General features: G+C 38.1%; 1 protein-coding gene across 5 annotated transcripts; it reads right to left on the bottom strand.

Moving 5' to 3' along the window:
- Nucleotides 1–447: 447 nt before the first annotated feature.
- On the bottom strand, nucleotides 448–16,210 carry HESX1 (HESX homeobox 1). 5 transcript variants are annotated; one of them, XM_037132120.2, is made up of 6 exons: nucleotides 15,468–16,210; nucleotides 14,944–14,995; nucleotides 3,404–3,486; nucleotides 2,700–2,899; nucleotides 2,389–2,490; nucleotides 448–2,295 (listed from the first exon to the last, which is right to left on the bottom strand). In XM_037132120.2, the coding sequence occupies exons 2-6, from the start codon at nucleotides 14,976–14,978 to the stop codon at nucleotides 2,197–2,199; spliced, it is 519 nt and encodes a 172-aa protein (XP_036988015.1). In that variant the 5' UTR covers nucleotides 14,979–14,995; nucleotides 15,468–16,210; the 3' UTR covers nucleotides 448–2,196. The 5 variants fall into 5 exon arrangements, with proteins under 5 accessions (XP_036988015.1, XP_036988011.1, XP_036988012.1 ...); XM_037132116.2 differs by lacking the exon at nucleotides 15,468–16,210 and adding an exon at nucleotides 15,257–15,446; XM_037132117.2 differs by lacking the exon at nucleotides 15,468–16,210 and adding an exon at nucleotides 15,257–15,444 and having other exon boundaries at nucleotides 3,404–3,683.
- Between the last annotated feature and the right edge of the window lie 35 nt (nucleotides 16,211–16,245).

Here is a 16,245-nt window from a genome sequence, read left to right as displayed (position 1 = left end):
AGTGTATTACTAGTCATTGATGAATGTATGTGATGCTGTTTAATTTTTACTAATGTCTATAATTTTATACAGAATCCTCATACTCCTCAGAGATTTGAGGATTAGGTTTAATTTTAGATAAATTCTAGATAATGATTATTCTTTGAAAATCTCCATTTATGGAAAGTACTATTTCAAAAGTATTTATTTTATTAATATTATGGAATACTTTGTTACATACAGGACTTGAAATCTTTTTCCAAACTAAGCAAACATCAAGAAAGACAGAGCTATATGTCTGACATGACAAGATGTCAGAAAGATGCACAGAATACCAAGTATGATATTTTAAAAAATAACAGCAAAAACAAATACGTATGTATTTGTGTATTTATGTATACATATATATGTGTACACATATATACATGCTCTTTTACACCAAAAGATCTATAAAATGTTTAATGATGGTTATCCGCGAAGGATGAGATTTGAGGAAGATTTCAGTCTATTTTTATATTGCTTGAATTTTTCACAGTATGTAAATATGGCATTTGGGATTAAAGTAAAAGGCTAGTTGAAAAGCTTACACATCATGTGACACCTTTCCCTCCAACCCACTCCTTGTGACTTCTGGTCCTCCGACTTAATATAATTTAACGAGAACCCAATAAAAAGGAATGAAAGTTCCTGGTGCTTCAAATTTTATATTAATGAAAGCAGCTCTTTATATTGGAAAGGTGGCCCAGTATGACAGCAGAGTGTTCCTTAGAAAACATTTAATGCCTCTGGTCGTCTTCCACTTACTACCATTGGGCCCCTTCTTTCCTCCTCCCCCTCTCCATCTCACCAATAGTAAAACGGCTTGTTGCTGACCGGTTTCAGGGACACAGCTTTCTGCCACCACACGTGCTCTCAGTAAATGATTTTAAAAAGCTTCAAAATCTGAGTCATGCTACTTTTCCTCAGAGATAACAGGCAAACTCCCTCCAGGCTTTCTCATGCAATAGGAAAAAAGGAAAGCAAAAAGAAAAAAGTCAGTAAGAATCTCCTACTCTGGTTAGCTTTGGAAGGGCAAAGGACAGAATAGGAAATTTAAAAAAAGGAAGCAAGGAAGAATTCAATTCAAATGGGCGAAGTTGAAATAGGCTTTCAGGAGACAAAGTCAGAGCCCTCAAGCTAACATTTAGACAAGAACACCCACTTTGGCCTTCCATTAATTAACTAGAAAACAAATACCCAGATTTCCAGTGGTAGGACTCCTTTCTTGTGATGCTACTTAATCCTATTTGTGTCTTTAATTGATAGGTACAATGGGAAATGCAAAGAAAATACATAGTTTTTTCCCCAGAAAGTGCCTTGATTATATCCAGCAACTACGTTAGGGCACATACACAAGGCAGCTCAGTTGTCTCGTCTTCTCAGTCAGAATATTACTTGTAACAAAATATATAGTTAATTGGAAGTCATTACACTAGAAATAGATATAAGCCAAATGATCATTGTCACTTTAATGAGTGAAATTAAAGTATAGCATTAAATAACCTAGAAAAATATTTTAAATTTGCAGTTACATTGCTCAATTCTTTTGTACAATGTAGTACCAGTGGTATGAATACAACGACCGATAGTTTTATATTTCTACTTTGGTATAATAACTTTGCTTTAAAAAAAAGCTTAAACTGGCATTCTATAAGGATTTGTATTGATATATGGTGAAAAATTCTCACTGCTTTATGCCAGAAGTCAAGAGGAACTAAAGATTTATGAATAAATAATCTATAATATATTAAAGCATAATCATGTTTCAAAATGCATTTGAAGGAAACTAACTGAAACAAATCACACCTCTGTGCCATTCTTCAGATTACTTTACTTGAAGTAGTTTGTAAACATAATCCAGTTTGTGGAGCCACTTAATCATGAGCTTACTGATTTTAGCAAGCTAATTTATTAGGTTAAATTTGCTCACTTAAAAAATAGCTGGCTTTTTCTGAAAATGTTTATTAAAATACATAGAAAAGGCCTTTTGTATTGAAAAGTGCCCAAGTATAATAGGTACCACGGTATAATAGTAATTATTTACATTATATTTTCAGAAAAATGACAATGTTCAGATTAAATGCAGAAAACAAAACATCACACTTTTAAAACTTGATATTTCCATTGATTCTTCATATTCTGCAACTGGAAGATAATTTCACATGTTTAGTTTTTTATCTATTCCAAGAGATTTGTGTTGAAATTTTTTTTTGCCATTAGAAACTGTGATTCTCTGTGGGACCTCCTCAGTTTTGCACGTCGATTTTGGAACCAGATCTGAAGTTAAGGAGAAATGAAATAGATCTCAGAAACATTATTTCATAATTCTTAACATTTCAATCATCAGGAATAACTAAATTTGAAAATTACCTGTATTCTGTCTTCTTCTAGATTCAATTTTTGAGCTAAGTCTTCTCTGATATCAATGCCAGGATAGCAGTTTACTCTAAAGACATTTTCCAACACTTCAATCTAAGAATAAGGAAATAGTTATTTAAAATGTTGAATCATGATATTTCATAAAAAATGGACTTGCACTAGCCAGAAACTGTTAAAAATGATACATCCTATTGTTTCATTAATAAGGCCTAAATTGAAATCCCAAGTGAATGGGCTTTTGCTCAACAGGGTATTAGTTAAAGCCTTCGTAATATTATTATTAGTTGAAAAAAAACTCCCACCTGGTTTTGAGTAAAAGCAGTTCTTGGTCTTCTGCCTCTATACCAACTCAACTCTCTTTTCAAAGACAGTCTTTCTGAGGCCGTAAAGTAATTTTCGTATTTCAAAACTCTTTCTTCTGGCACTGGGTAATCCATGGTACAAGGGAGTAAGATCCCATTAGGGAGGCTCGGGACTGGTAGACACAAGTTAATATCTTTCTCTAAAAACAGAAAAATAAACCCCATCTTAGATGTCCAATCCTGTATTCCACAAAGTTCTGTAAGGATTTCAGGAACTTGTCTTTAATTTTCCTAGTGGCATTTTTCTGGATTTCACAAGAGAACTGACCTTTCATCAACCAAAAAGCAAACAAAAAATGAAGATCCTGCCTTGGTGATAGAGAACATTTTGGCCTCTGAATGCCATTTATATTTCAGTAAGAAAAGACAATATCTGATGTGTCAAATAAACAGAGATCTTCTGAAGTTAATGCAAGCGCTTGGCATTTCCTGGGAGTGCACGCTATACCCACTTGGATTCAAGGCTGATACTCTTTTTATTTCCCATAGAACTCAGCTGGAGGCATTTAAAGTCTCAGATAGCTCAGTAATATAACTGGATGAAACTGCAGTTTCTTTCTAACTCTTTAGTATCTAGTAGTATACATTTAAAGGCTGAATTAAACAGTGCAAAAGAAATAAAGAGTTTAAAAAATTGAGCATACCTGAGGAGCTGCAGGTGTCTGCCCAGGGCCTGTGGGGTTTCATGGATGGAACACAGTCTTTCTTCTGGTCCAATCCTAAAATGCTTTCAATTGAAAAGGAGCAGGGAGAGGGTTTGCTTTCCCCAAGCTGAGCACCTTCCTGAAGGCTAGGAGACATCCTCATGGGGGCTGCACAGGTCAACAGCTCTGGCCTCTGTGCACCTCTTGGCTGGCTCTGCACCCACACAAACAGGGCTGGGATCTTCCTGCAGTTCACCTTAGGGATCCGCTGACAAGGGGGCTGGATTTAGAACGTCACTAATTAAAAATCCTGTCTTAGAAAGTTTTAGCATGTCAATGAATACCCAGCCAGCAGCTTTAGGAGTTAATTGTTTATTTGTTTGCAAGTAATTAGCAACTAATGGCTACACCAGGGGGGCCACCTACAGGGACAAAAGTGTTATCTCTGCTAAGCAGAACGCAGACTTAACTTTCTTGAAAGAAGTGATGCACAAACTAGCACTTCTCTTTTATTTGAAATCATTAATGTATAAAATCATGCTTTTTATTCTGAAGTTTATACTTTCACGGATTCCAGTTACCTAAACATACAAGCAAGATAGGAAAGCAGTCAAGTAATAAATAATCTAATTTAAGTGAATTTTCTGCCAAGGAAATTGGAAAAAGTAATAATCTCTTAATGCTATTACGATAATTCTGATGAAAATGCCTGTTTTTCATATGCATATATAATAGTAAACACTGTCAATGAGAACAATAATATTTGGAGTGCAGCATACTGGAAAAGGTTGGCAATGTTATTAACACTGAGTGTAACTGTTCCAAGTACTTGGATTAATGCATAAGGAACAGTTGCACCAAGTATTTTAAATAATTAATAAGATAATTCCCTTCTTTCATTTTTTGTTTTAAAAGAGATACAAGTTTATATGAAGATTCATACTGAATCTTCTCCAAGCAATTTAAAAGCATGACTTTCTCCATCTCCAAGCAATTTAAAAGCATGACTTCAACCTAAAGAGAATTTCTTACCACAGTTATTTCAAAGAATACAGTGGACTGTATTTTTTAAAGAAAAATTCTCTGAGGCACTGGGGGGTTTCCATGAAGACAATAGGTTTGTAAAAATAATCAAGAACACAATGTTTTAATTTTGTAATCCTAAGAAAACTTGAAATTAAAAGAGAAATACAGCTGCTAATGGGAAAGATTTTGAAGCATCCACTCTCAGCAAAAGGTATGATACTTTTAGTTCTTGTATTCTACTGCAACATTTCTTCCAGTACCTTCCTGATGAGAAATTTCAGTAATGAGCTTTATCATGCTTTTAAACAGCTACTAGACTTTTCTCCGGGAAAAGTAGTCTCTGCTCAGACAGGAAATAGCCGTTACAAAATGGAGCTCAACCTCATCAGATTTTGTCCTGGTATGATGTCATAAATATTAAGCTAAATTCTTATGCAAGCTCTAGAGTGACCAAAAGATTCACACACAAAACATCAGCAAGCACACTCGGGATGTGTGTACAGATATACAAGTAAAGCCATGCTGAGAATGAATAAAGTAGTAAACATTTATACCTCATGGAGGTTTCTGTGCAAAAATGGGGGAGACCGTAATCTGGGAAGACTTACAAGTCTTCCTACAGGAAGACATAATTTATGCCCTTCCCAGATTCCTTTCTCTCTTTTGAAACATTTATTCATTCATCCATCCATTCTTTCCACAATTGGCTGAACACCTGAATAAACCAGAATAAACAGAATAGGATCCTTGCCCTCATAAAGCTCACTGTGGTACTGGGTAGGGTGGACATGGAAAGACAGAAAATAAACAATAGTAAATAAATAAGTAAATTATTTCATACATTAATCAGTTCAAAGAACAAAAAAGGGCAACAGGTAAGCTGAATCATCAGTACATAAGGTGGGAAGAGACCTCACTGAGACCCCCACAGAGTAGTGCCTCAGAGGTGCAAGTTAAAAAGATGTTATAGCACATGCTGAACCAACTCCAGTCTTCAGTTTCTTCTTTACCAACAAGAACAGTCCAATATTTTTATTCATCTTGAGTTTTTATCTGCATTTGATGAAAAGGTAGGAAAGCATTTCTCTAAAGACTGAGGTAAATGTTTTCTCATGTATTCACTCAATAGATTTTTATAGAGCACTTAATATGTGCCAGACACCATTCCGGGCAGTTGGAAAAACAGAGACCAAGAGTTCAGTCATAACTTGCAGAAGTCACCAAGTAGCAAATGGCAGGGCCTTGATTTGGATTTTCTGTTTGCAAATTCCCTGTCCTGTTCTCTTTACCAAGTAATGGCCACTGGAACATCTTCACTAATGATTTGAAGATCAAGTATATCAAGTGAACTGATCAATTAAGAAAAACGTTGTGAAACGTTGCAAATGATATATCATTAATATCTTTCAACAGCTATTTTGATATGAGAAATCAAGTTGATAATTGACACCAAAAAGATTCCAAAATCATAAATTGGATAGTCTATTATAAACATCTATATTTATAAATATTATAAACTTGTAAATCCACCCAGGATTGTTGGTTTTTTTTAATCCTTACTCAAGGACAGGCTTATTGATTTTTAGAGACGGAAAGGAAGAGAAACATCAATGTGAGGGAGAAACATTCATTGGTTTGCCTACTGGAGACCAAGGCTGCAACCTAGGTGTGTGCCCTGACTGAGAATAAAACCTGCAACCTTTCAGTTTAAGGACAATGCTCCAACCAACTGAGCCACACAAGCCAGGGCCACCCAGGTTTTGATCATTTATTTTCTAATTGTGTATTACAATTAAGTCCCAAATCATTAACATCAGGAAAAATACCCAATGTCTTAGATGTTTTGGCAGAGATTTTTATAAATCAACCATATAATCATAATGCTCACAGTGTGAGCCTAATAACAAAGAAATGTAAGAAGTAAAGCTCTAATGACACTTGTTACCTTACTTTCACATAGGATTTACACTGTCCTATTTGAGACTGTCAGTATTTTTAAACGTTAAAACACGTTTTCTAAAATAAAACAGTTTATTTCTTACTACAATACACCAAGTGTCTCCTAGAACAATGCCAAAACAGATATTCAATAAATATTTGTTGTATGAGCAAATAAACGAATAGATGAATGGATGGGACTAGGAAGAGGACATATGTAAATTGGACAGGGAATGTGAATGCTGTGGGATTATTATTGTTGCCATTGCTTTAAAAACTTTTTTCAAGTAAGTTTACATTCAGTATTATTTTGTTTTAGTTTTGGTGTACAGCATACTGGACAATCATATACTTTACAAAGTGTTCCCCTTGATATTTCCATACCCTCCTAGCACCATACAGAGTTATTACAATATTATTGACTATATTCCCTATGCTGTACTTTACATCCCCATGACTATTTTGTAACTACCAATTTGTACTTCTTAATCCCTTCACCTTTTTCACCCTGCCTCAGCTCCCTCTCCCACCTGGCTTTTAGTGTGTAAAGTACTCCCAATTTTCTATGAAACACTTATATATCACTCCAGGGTAATCCACAAATTAGAAGACATTATGGCATTCTGTACTAAAATTTAATACAAAGTGAGATGGAGGATTCATTTTAAAAATCTGAGTTTAAAATTTAAAAATCCCGAGTCATGTGGAACAATTCACGCCTGTGGCACTCTGTCTCTCCATTGTTGTTACTTGAGACACATGGTTTCTCTCCAGTGTTCTCAAGGTTTGAGAGAGTTCAGACTGTTTCAGAAACACTTCTGTCTCTCCTAGCACCCATCACAGTGCCTGTCACACAGGAGATATTAAATAAAGGTTTACCGAATAAGTTCACTTTATTTATAGTATTTAAAAAACCTTCCAGCCTTTGTTCTTAAATCTCAAGAGCACAGTTTCATATTCTTACATTTTCAAATCAGTTAAAATTGTTTTCAGTAAAATGTAGTGCTTTGCACATAGTAGGCCCTAGATTTTAAAAACTGATATAAACTCATTTGAAGCACAAGTGCATTTTTATTTTAAAAAATATTCATTCAATACCATAATAATAGAGTAAAATATGATGGTCTTCTTTAATTCTACCACATTTTTACTCCCCAACCCACTGGTTACCACTACTAGCAGTTTAGTGCCCTTCCTTCCTGTCTTGTTAAAAGGCCTTCCCATAAATAGGTCGATGCACACAGACATTTTTACCCACATGGAGTCAGACATGTGTTGTTCTGCCATGTGGTTCACGACCCTCCCACCCCCACCCTATACACAATGTCAGTACATGTAGCTCTATCTTCATTCTTCAACAGTTGCTTGGTGCTAGACCTCAAGTGAATGAACCATAATTTACTGAACAACACCCCTGATAATGAGTACTTTGGGCTGTCTCCAATTTTTTTTTACTATAACACATTATGGCAATGAACACCTTGCACATACATATTAGCACACATGCAGTGTCTCCATGGAAAATTTTCTATGGAAGTATATTCTTTGGTGCATGCTGCCATATTTCCTTCTGAGAAATCTTTATAATGAACACTCCCACCCAATCTAGTCCTTGTCCCTATGTCCTCCCCAGATTGACAGTGAGAACAGACAACACGGGGCTAGGCTAAATTAGACTCAGGTCCTCTCCAGATTCAATATTCAAAGATAAAACAGCTTAGAAGGGGGCACAGGGGAGGGCAATGGGGAAATGTGCAATACTGTCAACAGTCACAATAAAGGGGAAAAAAGGCTCTGAGGGGCTCAGGCCTTTACTTCAGTGCCATTTAATCTAACCATTGTAGACTAAATGGGAGAACCTAATTCGCATTTATAACATTGTTTCTAGGGAATAAATATTATGGGTCTTACCAGTTTAAGAACAAACTTTTCAATCATAACAAACATTTATTGAACTTAGCATATATCAGGGGTACACTGGGTACCCAGGAAATGAAATGATTTCTGCCCTCAAGAAACTTATGATCAAGAAGATAGTAATTAATATTAATTTTGTTGGGTGTGATTATGATTATGTTAAAAAATGCTCACAAACTACCAAGTTTACTATCAACAGTGTTCATTTGCCATAATTTATGATACCTCATATCACTAATTAATTCAGCTTCCTCAACATTTGTTTCGAATTACAACTTTTAAAAAAAGACTTTACTTATTTATTTATTTAGTTTTAGAGAGAGGAGAAGAGAGGGAGAATGAGGTAGAGAAACATCACTGATGTTGCCTGTCCAGCCCACAACCCAGGCATCTGCCCTGACTGGGAACTGAATTGGTGCCCCTTTGGTTTGCAGGCCTGTGCTCAATCCAGAGCCACACCAGCCAGGGCTCAAATTACAACTTCTATTAAAGGTGTTTATCCCAAACCAGTAAAGTCAAAGTCCTCACAATAGACCTCAAGGTTTCACACAGTTTGGCCTTTTCTTCCACCCTTCTGGCACCCTGGTCCCTATGCAATTCTTGAAACAGGCCAGACTGCTCCTGCCTCAAGGCTTAGGGCCTCTGCCCTGGTGGTTCCTCTACCTGGAATGCTTTCTCCCCATATGTTCCCATGGTTTACTTCAAGTTTTTGTTCAGCTGTCTCCTCTCTCTCTCTGTTTTTAGATTTTTAGAGAAAGAGGAAGGGAAAGAGAGAAACACTGACATGAGAAACACTGAGCTACCATGGCCAGAGCAGCTCTCTCACCAATGAAACCTACCCTGATGAGCCTATTTAAAATCACACTGCTGCCCAGGCCAGTGTGGCTCAGGTAGCTGGAGTGTCAACCCATATAACACAAAGTAGGAAGTCTGATTTCCCATCAGGGCATGTACCTAGGTTGTGGTTTCGATTCTTGGTCAGGGAATAAGCCTGGGTTGCGGGTTCGATCCCAGGTCCAGGTGCATGTGGGAGACAGCGGATTGATGTTTCTCTCTCACATCAATGTCTCTCTCCCTTTCTCTTTCTCTTAGAGCAGTGAAATAGTATCCTTGGGTGAGGGTTTTTTAAAAAGTCAAAATTGCAACTGCCCCTTCACCCCATTCCCTGCTCTATTTTCTATAGCACTTATCACTTTCTAATATACTGTAGTTCTAATAAGACTTATGTTTATTTTTATCAGTTCTCTTTCACCTTACCATCCCCACTAAACTGCAGCTCCATGAGGGTAGAGATTTTTAAAAATATCTTGTTCATCATCCGGTAAATATTTGTTGAATGAAGACAACCATTTCCTGAGGTAGTACTTTAAATCTCAAAACTAAATTTATAGCACCACCTAGTGTTCTTGAAAGGACATGCTGATTAACCCTGAGATTTATTTGCATTAGACATGGTTTAATCGAATTCTTGGTTTTATTATTTTTTTTAAACTGGCCTTTGTGGTTCTGTAAAAATTAAAGTGTTTTCACCCTGGCTGGTGTAGCTCAGTGGATTGAGCATGGGCATATGAAGCAAAGGATCATGGTTCAATTCCCAGTCAGGGCACATGCCTGTGTTGTAGGCCAGGTCCCTAGTAGGGGACACATGAGAGGCAACCACACATTGATCTTTCTCCTTCCCATCCCCTCTCTCTAAAAATAAATAAAAATATTTTAAAATCCTTAAAAAATTAAAATGTTTTTAATGATTAAACTGTGAAATACCCTGACTCCTCTGAGGGCAACCTCTTCTCTACTGACTTGCCCCAGAATTCTTATGGGACTAGGAGTGTCATGAAGTTCTATGTCCTTTAACCTTAGGGCATCTCCCCTCCTCACTGCCCAAAACCAAAAACAGGGTAATAGACTTTGCTGTTTTGGTACCTACAACTGTTCTCCAGAGTATCAAAACACATATTTATTGATTTAAATTTTTTTTTGGTTTTGACCATAAAAGCCCCTAAGTCTAAATGATAAAACACTAGAAGGGGTAATGGTAGTGTTGTTTAAAATAGCAGCAGGATTGCTCTGGCCAGGTAGCTCAGTTGGTTGGAGCATCATTCCGTACACCAAAAGGTTGTAAGTTCAATCCCTATTCAGGTGGGTATGGGAGCCAACCAACTAGTGTTTCTCACTTTGATGCTTCTCTTCTACTCTTTCTCCCTCCCTTGCTCTCAGGAAGGAAGGAAGGAAGGAAGGAAGGAAGGAAGGAAGGAAGGAAGGAAGGAAGGAAGGAAGGGAGGGAGGGAGGGAGGGAGGGAGGGAGGGAGGAGTTACAGAATTTATTTTGCATCCTGAGGATGCTGTGGCAAAGAGAAAAAACAGTATCATAATCAAGGTCAAAGCCAGAGGATGATTTGCAGTGGCACAGTGAAGAATATTCTGGTTTTTGGTGCCAATCTACCTCATTTTGAAATTTGCTCCTTAGAACTTTTGATTCTACACTCAAATTGCCCAAAGCTTCCCCCTACTCGACCACTGGTTCTGATGTTTTCAGCTGGATGAAAGTGACTCAATTTTCTAGATTACCATTTAATATGCTCATTTTTTAAATTTAGTTAATCTCAGCTGCATGTTAAGAAAACAATTTAGCCCTGGCTGAGTAGTTCACTTGGTTAGAGCATCATCCCAATACTCTAAGGCTGTGGGTTTGATCCCTGGTCAGGGCACAAGCAAGAATCAACCAATAAATGCATGTGTAAGTGGAACAACAAATTAATATTTCTCTCTCTCTTTATCCCCCAGTACTCTCTCTCTTTAAAATCTAAGCCCTGGCTGGTGTAGCTCAGTGGATTAAGCGTGGGCCTGCAAACCAGAATATCACGGTTCAATTCCCAGTCAGGGCACATGCCTAGGTTGCAGGCCAGTTCCCAGTGGGGGACACACAAGAGGCAACCATACACTGATGTTTCTCTCCCTCTCTCCTTCCCTTCCCCTCTAAAGATGGATGAATAAAATCTTTTAAAAAATCTATAAATAAAATTTCTTTAAAAATTTAAGAAAACAGCCCTGGTTTGTGTGGCTCAGTAGATTGAGTGCTGACCCGGAAACCAAAGGGTTGACGGTTCAATTCCTGATCAGGGCACGGCCTGGGTTGTAAGCCAAGCCCCCAGTTGGGGGCATATGAGAGGCAACTAACTGATGTTTCTATCACACATTAGTGTTTCTCTTCCTTCCCCCATCTCTAAAAATAAATAATAAGTAAAATCTTTTTTAAAATTTAAGAAAACAAATGAATTATCTGTTAAAGCGAGTCCATTAAAAAGTGATTTATTAGGTAACATCCAGAATTATTTGCATTACACATTATACTTTTAAAAAGAGTATGAATTCTTCAGAATTTCAGATTTATTTGGTCTTTCAGGGGATATCTGTGGGCAGGAGGCTTCCCATACTTTCCAGGTGATTCTGGAAATGATGACCCTCTCACTATCCTCCTGGGACCTAGGACTCCTTTCCTAAATGTTTACTTGACTCTAAATTTTCGAAAATACAAGGTTGCTTGGGAAAGGGAAATGATTATTCTCCATTTTGGATAGTTTTTCAACATGTGCTTTGAGGATTATTTGCTTTGACTCACCTAGGGCAACTCCCACCTGACTTCTGACCTCCAGCATCAGAATCTTACCCAGCTGTGCTAAGAAAACTGTATTCTAAAACAACCTTCTCCAGATGACTTGTAAAACCTAGGGGGATATTTTTGAAAAGTAAAGCATTAGCATCATTTGTGTTTTGGGGTTCTTTCTTATTGTAGACCACAGACTAGGACTTCAAGGAGTATCATGTAAAAACCTAATTATAAGATCAAACATAATTTTATAAGACTAATAATTTAACAAATTTATTTACAGGGTTTTATGTACTTTTATTGTAAATTATATGTGTGAAACATCTCACTGAATTATATATGTGAAACATTTCAAAGAATTCTTTGGTGAATGTTGTTTAATCCTGCCTTGCCGACCATTAAGTTAACCAGCTGCCCAAAGTTTTTAGTATGCTACCCACATGTGAGTCTCCAGTAACCCCTGAGGCATTCTCTCTGAACAAGTCTCATTTCCTGTTTAAAAGGAACTAAGTTTGGTCAACTGTACACAATTTAGGTTGGTTAAACTTAAATTAGTTGTCAAAGGAGACTGTAATTCTGCAGCCTTAGAGATATTTTAAAATAGAAAATATAATAATCTTTTTGGGTGAGCAGAGTATACAGCAGTCTAAAGATACAGGATCCAAATAGGTCTTTTAAGATTCTTTCTTGTTTTATAATTTGACTAAACTGCCTCTAAAATCAATCAATACATTTTTTAAAATTTAAGACAACAGTTGTATTATCAGTTAAAGTGAGTCTGTTAAAAGTGATAATTAGGGGGACTTCCGCCAAAATGGAGGCATAGGTGGAGACGTGGTGCCTTCTCACACAACCAAGTTTAGAGACAACTAAATTTTAGCAACAGAAAACACAGCCAGAACACAGAAAATTGAACTTTTCGGAAGTCTGTTAACAACAAATTCTTCAGCCTGACCGGTAAGGGGCAAAACCAGCAGCTGGTGGAGTGGGGTTGCACAGGAAAACTTGGTCAGACGGACTCAGGCACGCAGAATCCAGGCGCAGGGTTGGACCTAGTGAGAGACCTAGCAAGCGACCGAGCGAGCGACTGTGGGGAAACAGCGAGGGAGCTGGGCTTTGGGTTGACTGTGGTCGTGCATTTGTGTGCGGATAGACAAGCGAGGGAGTGGGTGATTGGGGTCCCCGGCAAGCGGCAGCGGAGGGCGTCGCCATTTCCCTGCTCTGACCCCACCTCCACATACAGCGTCATAACCCAGCGACTCTAAGTGGCCCGACCTTGGGGAACCACCTAAGGCTCTGCTCCTCACCCAGCGGGGCAATACAGCAGAGGGGGTCGCCATTTCCCCGCTCTGACCACGCCCCCACATACAGCATCACAAACCAGCAACCTGGGAGTCCAAGGCTCCACTCCTCACACTAAAAGGGCACGAACAGAACAAAAATGGCTCAAGAAGATCTCAAAGCCCCAGAGCCTATAAATCTAAGCGATGAAGAAATAGCAAAACTCTCAGACGCACAGCTTAAAACACTGGTGATCAGGATCCTCACAGAACTGGTTGATTATAGCCACAAATTAGACAAACATATGAAGGCAAAACTAATTGAAATGAATGGAATTGCACAGAAAACCAATAGTGATGAAAAGGAAACTGGGACTCAAATCAATGGAGTGGACCAGAAGAAAGCAAATAATGGCCAAACAGAAAAGAGTGAAGAAGCAAGAATTCAAAAAAATGAGGAGAGTCTTAGGAATCTCCAGGATATCTTTAAATGCTCCAACACCCGAATTATAGGAGTACCAGAAGGGGAAAAGAAAGAGCAAGTGGAAATCTTATTTGAACAAATAATAAAGGAGAATTTCCCCAATCTGGCAAAGGAAATAGACTTCCAGGAAATCCAGGAAGCTCAGAGAGTCCCAAAGAAGTTGGACCCAAGAAGAAACACACCAAGGCACATCATCATTACATTAGCCAAGATTAAAATGAAGGACAGAATTCTAGAAGCAGCAAGAGCTAAGGGGACAGTCACCTACAGAGGAGTGCCCATCAGACTGTCAGCGGATTTCTCAAAAAAGACCTTACAGGCAAGAAGGGGCTGGAAAGAGGTATTCTAAGTCATGAAATCTAAAGACCTACAATCAAGATTGCTCTATCTAGCAAAGCTTTCATTTAGAATGGAAGGACAGATAAAGTGCTTCTCAGATAAGATCAAATTCAAGGAGTTCATCATCACCAAGCCCTTATTATATGAAATGTTAAAGGGACTTATCTAAGAAAAAGAAGTTAAAAAAACATGAACAGTGAAAGGACAGCAAACTCACAGTTATTAACAACCACACCTAAAACAAAAGCAAACTAAAAGGACAGCTAGATCAGGAGTGGAAACATAGAAATGAAGATCTCAAGGAGGGTTAGCAACAGGGGAGTGGGAGGAGGAGAAGGGGGGGAGAAGGTACAGAAAATAAGTAGCATAGACAGTAGATAGAAAATAGATGGGGGGGGCAAGAATAGTATGGGAAATATAGAATCTAAAGAACTTGAGACACATGGTCATAAACTAAAGGGGGGGTAATGGGGACGGGGAGGTAGGGTAAAGGGGAATGAAGGGGGGAAATAGAACAACTGTAATGGCATAATCAATAAAAAATAAATAAAATTTAAAAAAAGTGATAATTAACTGTCAACTTGTTCTTGTTTGTTTCATTTTTTAAATCAGCAGAGCTTGTAAGAATTCCTTGTCCCTCCCTAATAATATAATAGCCTCTTGAGAATCCTTTATAAAAATACAGTTTAGAAGCACATAACATACAAAGGAGGAAACCATTTAACTTGATGATAATACCCCACCCAGGAAATTCAGATACCTAGTACAATTTTTCAGTGGAAATATTTGTTTTGGCCAACTGGCCAAATTCCTTCAATAACACCACAGAATTACTCCTTTTTCTTACACTTTATTTTTACTTTTCACATAGTCTTCATTTTTATCAATTGCCACTATCTTTCTTTTCTTCACTTATTACCTAAATCAGAGTTCAAGGAAGGTCACTTACCTTGAAAGTCTTCCTTCCTTAGAGCCAGGTTGCATATCACTGTGCTCCCAGACTGAGAAAAAAATATCAAAGGACAAACTTAGGTTGCTGGGATCTGTAGATGTTGGGGGTACACCTAAGCAGCTGGGAACCAGTAATACTGGGTAAGAACTGTCTCCAAACACCTTTCAAAAACTAAAGATCTCTTCCAGAGGGTGACTAGTTTATAAACAATCTAAGGGGAGGGCCTTTATTTAAAGCTTATAACACTAAGGATAATATTCTGTGAAACTACTGCAAGTCTACCTGGTAAAGGATTAAAAATCCAATTTACCATTTTTCAAGAGATTGTGGGAAAAATCTAGCATTTTAGTTGAAAATATGTGATTTCCACTCCAGTTACTGTCTCCGGATTCGTTCTAATGTAGCTGTGGAACCAGGTTAACTAATAATCTTTACTCAGCATTTCTTGTATTTCTTGAATGAAAACGGGATTGCGTGGTACGATTTATGGCTAGATTTTTTAGAAGACACTAACAACTTGCCTCTTATCTGTAACGAAAGCTTCTGTCTTCAGAGAAATAAATGAGACAGCGTCAGGTTGGGAAAGATTGACGATGATGCAGGAGTTCTAATCCAGACCGAGTTCGAGTAGTAGAGCTTTATTTTTTACTGTAAAATTAGAGGCTGAAGAAGCTGTTTAAAGTTTCTTCCAAAACTTTCTAATCAAACAGAAATGCTAATCAGTAACCAACATAATTAACTAATGTATCCTGATTTTTAAAATATATTTTCACTTGTGATTTAAAAGAAATATGGACATCCAAATAGTAGCATGTTAGTCCTTCAAAAGCAGGTAAGAATGAATTGGCAACAAAGTCACATGTTTTAAGCTGAATATACTGATACCCAAGTGTCCAGAAAAAATAATTTCGAGTCTACTGTCCACGAACTCACGGGAAAGCCCCGTTAATGGCGCAACTTCGGATCCCACAGATCTCTGGGTTACCTAGCGTCATTTTGCTCGTGGTGGGGGAGACTGGACGCTTCGGGGAGGGAGGCTTCTTCCATGGTCTCTGAGGAAAAAATGTTGAAGGAAAACTAAAACGGTCCCGAATTCCCCTGTGCGGTCCTGATTCAAGGTTCTGGTTCCCAGAGACGCACGCAGTGGTGGGAGACGGCCCCCTACAATTTACATTCAAAGGAGGGCGCGGGCGCGCGCGCGCGCGGACGCGGTAGCTGCTTGCTCGAAGCAGGCAACACCGCTTCCCAGCACTCGAGGCCGAAGCTCGCCGTGGAGCTCTGGGAGGCCACGGAACCGCC

Source organism: Artibeus jamaicensis, unplaced genomic scaffold (assembly GCF_021234435.1).
Source record: "Artibeus jamaicensis isolate MK-2021 breed Jamaican fruit bat unplaced genomic scaffold, CSHL_Jam_final contig_519, whole genome shotgun sequence".
Taxonomy (NCBI): Eukaryota; Metazoa; Chordata; class Mammalia; order Chiroptera; family Phyllostomidae; genus Artibeus; species Artibeus jamaicensis.
This window is presented reverse-complemented; position numbering and strand designations above follow the sequence as displayed.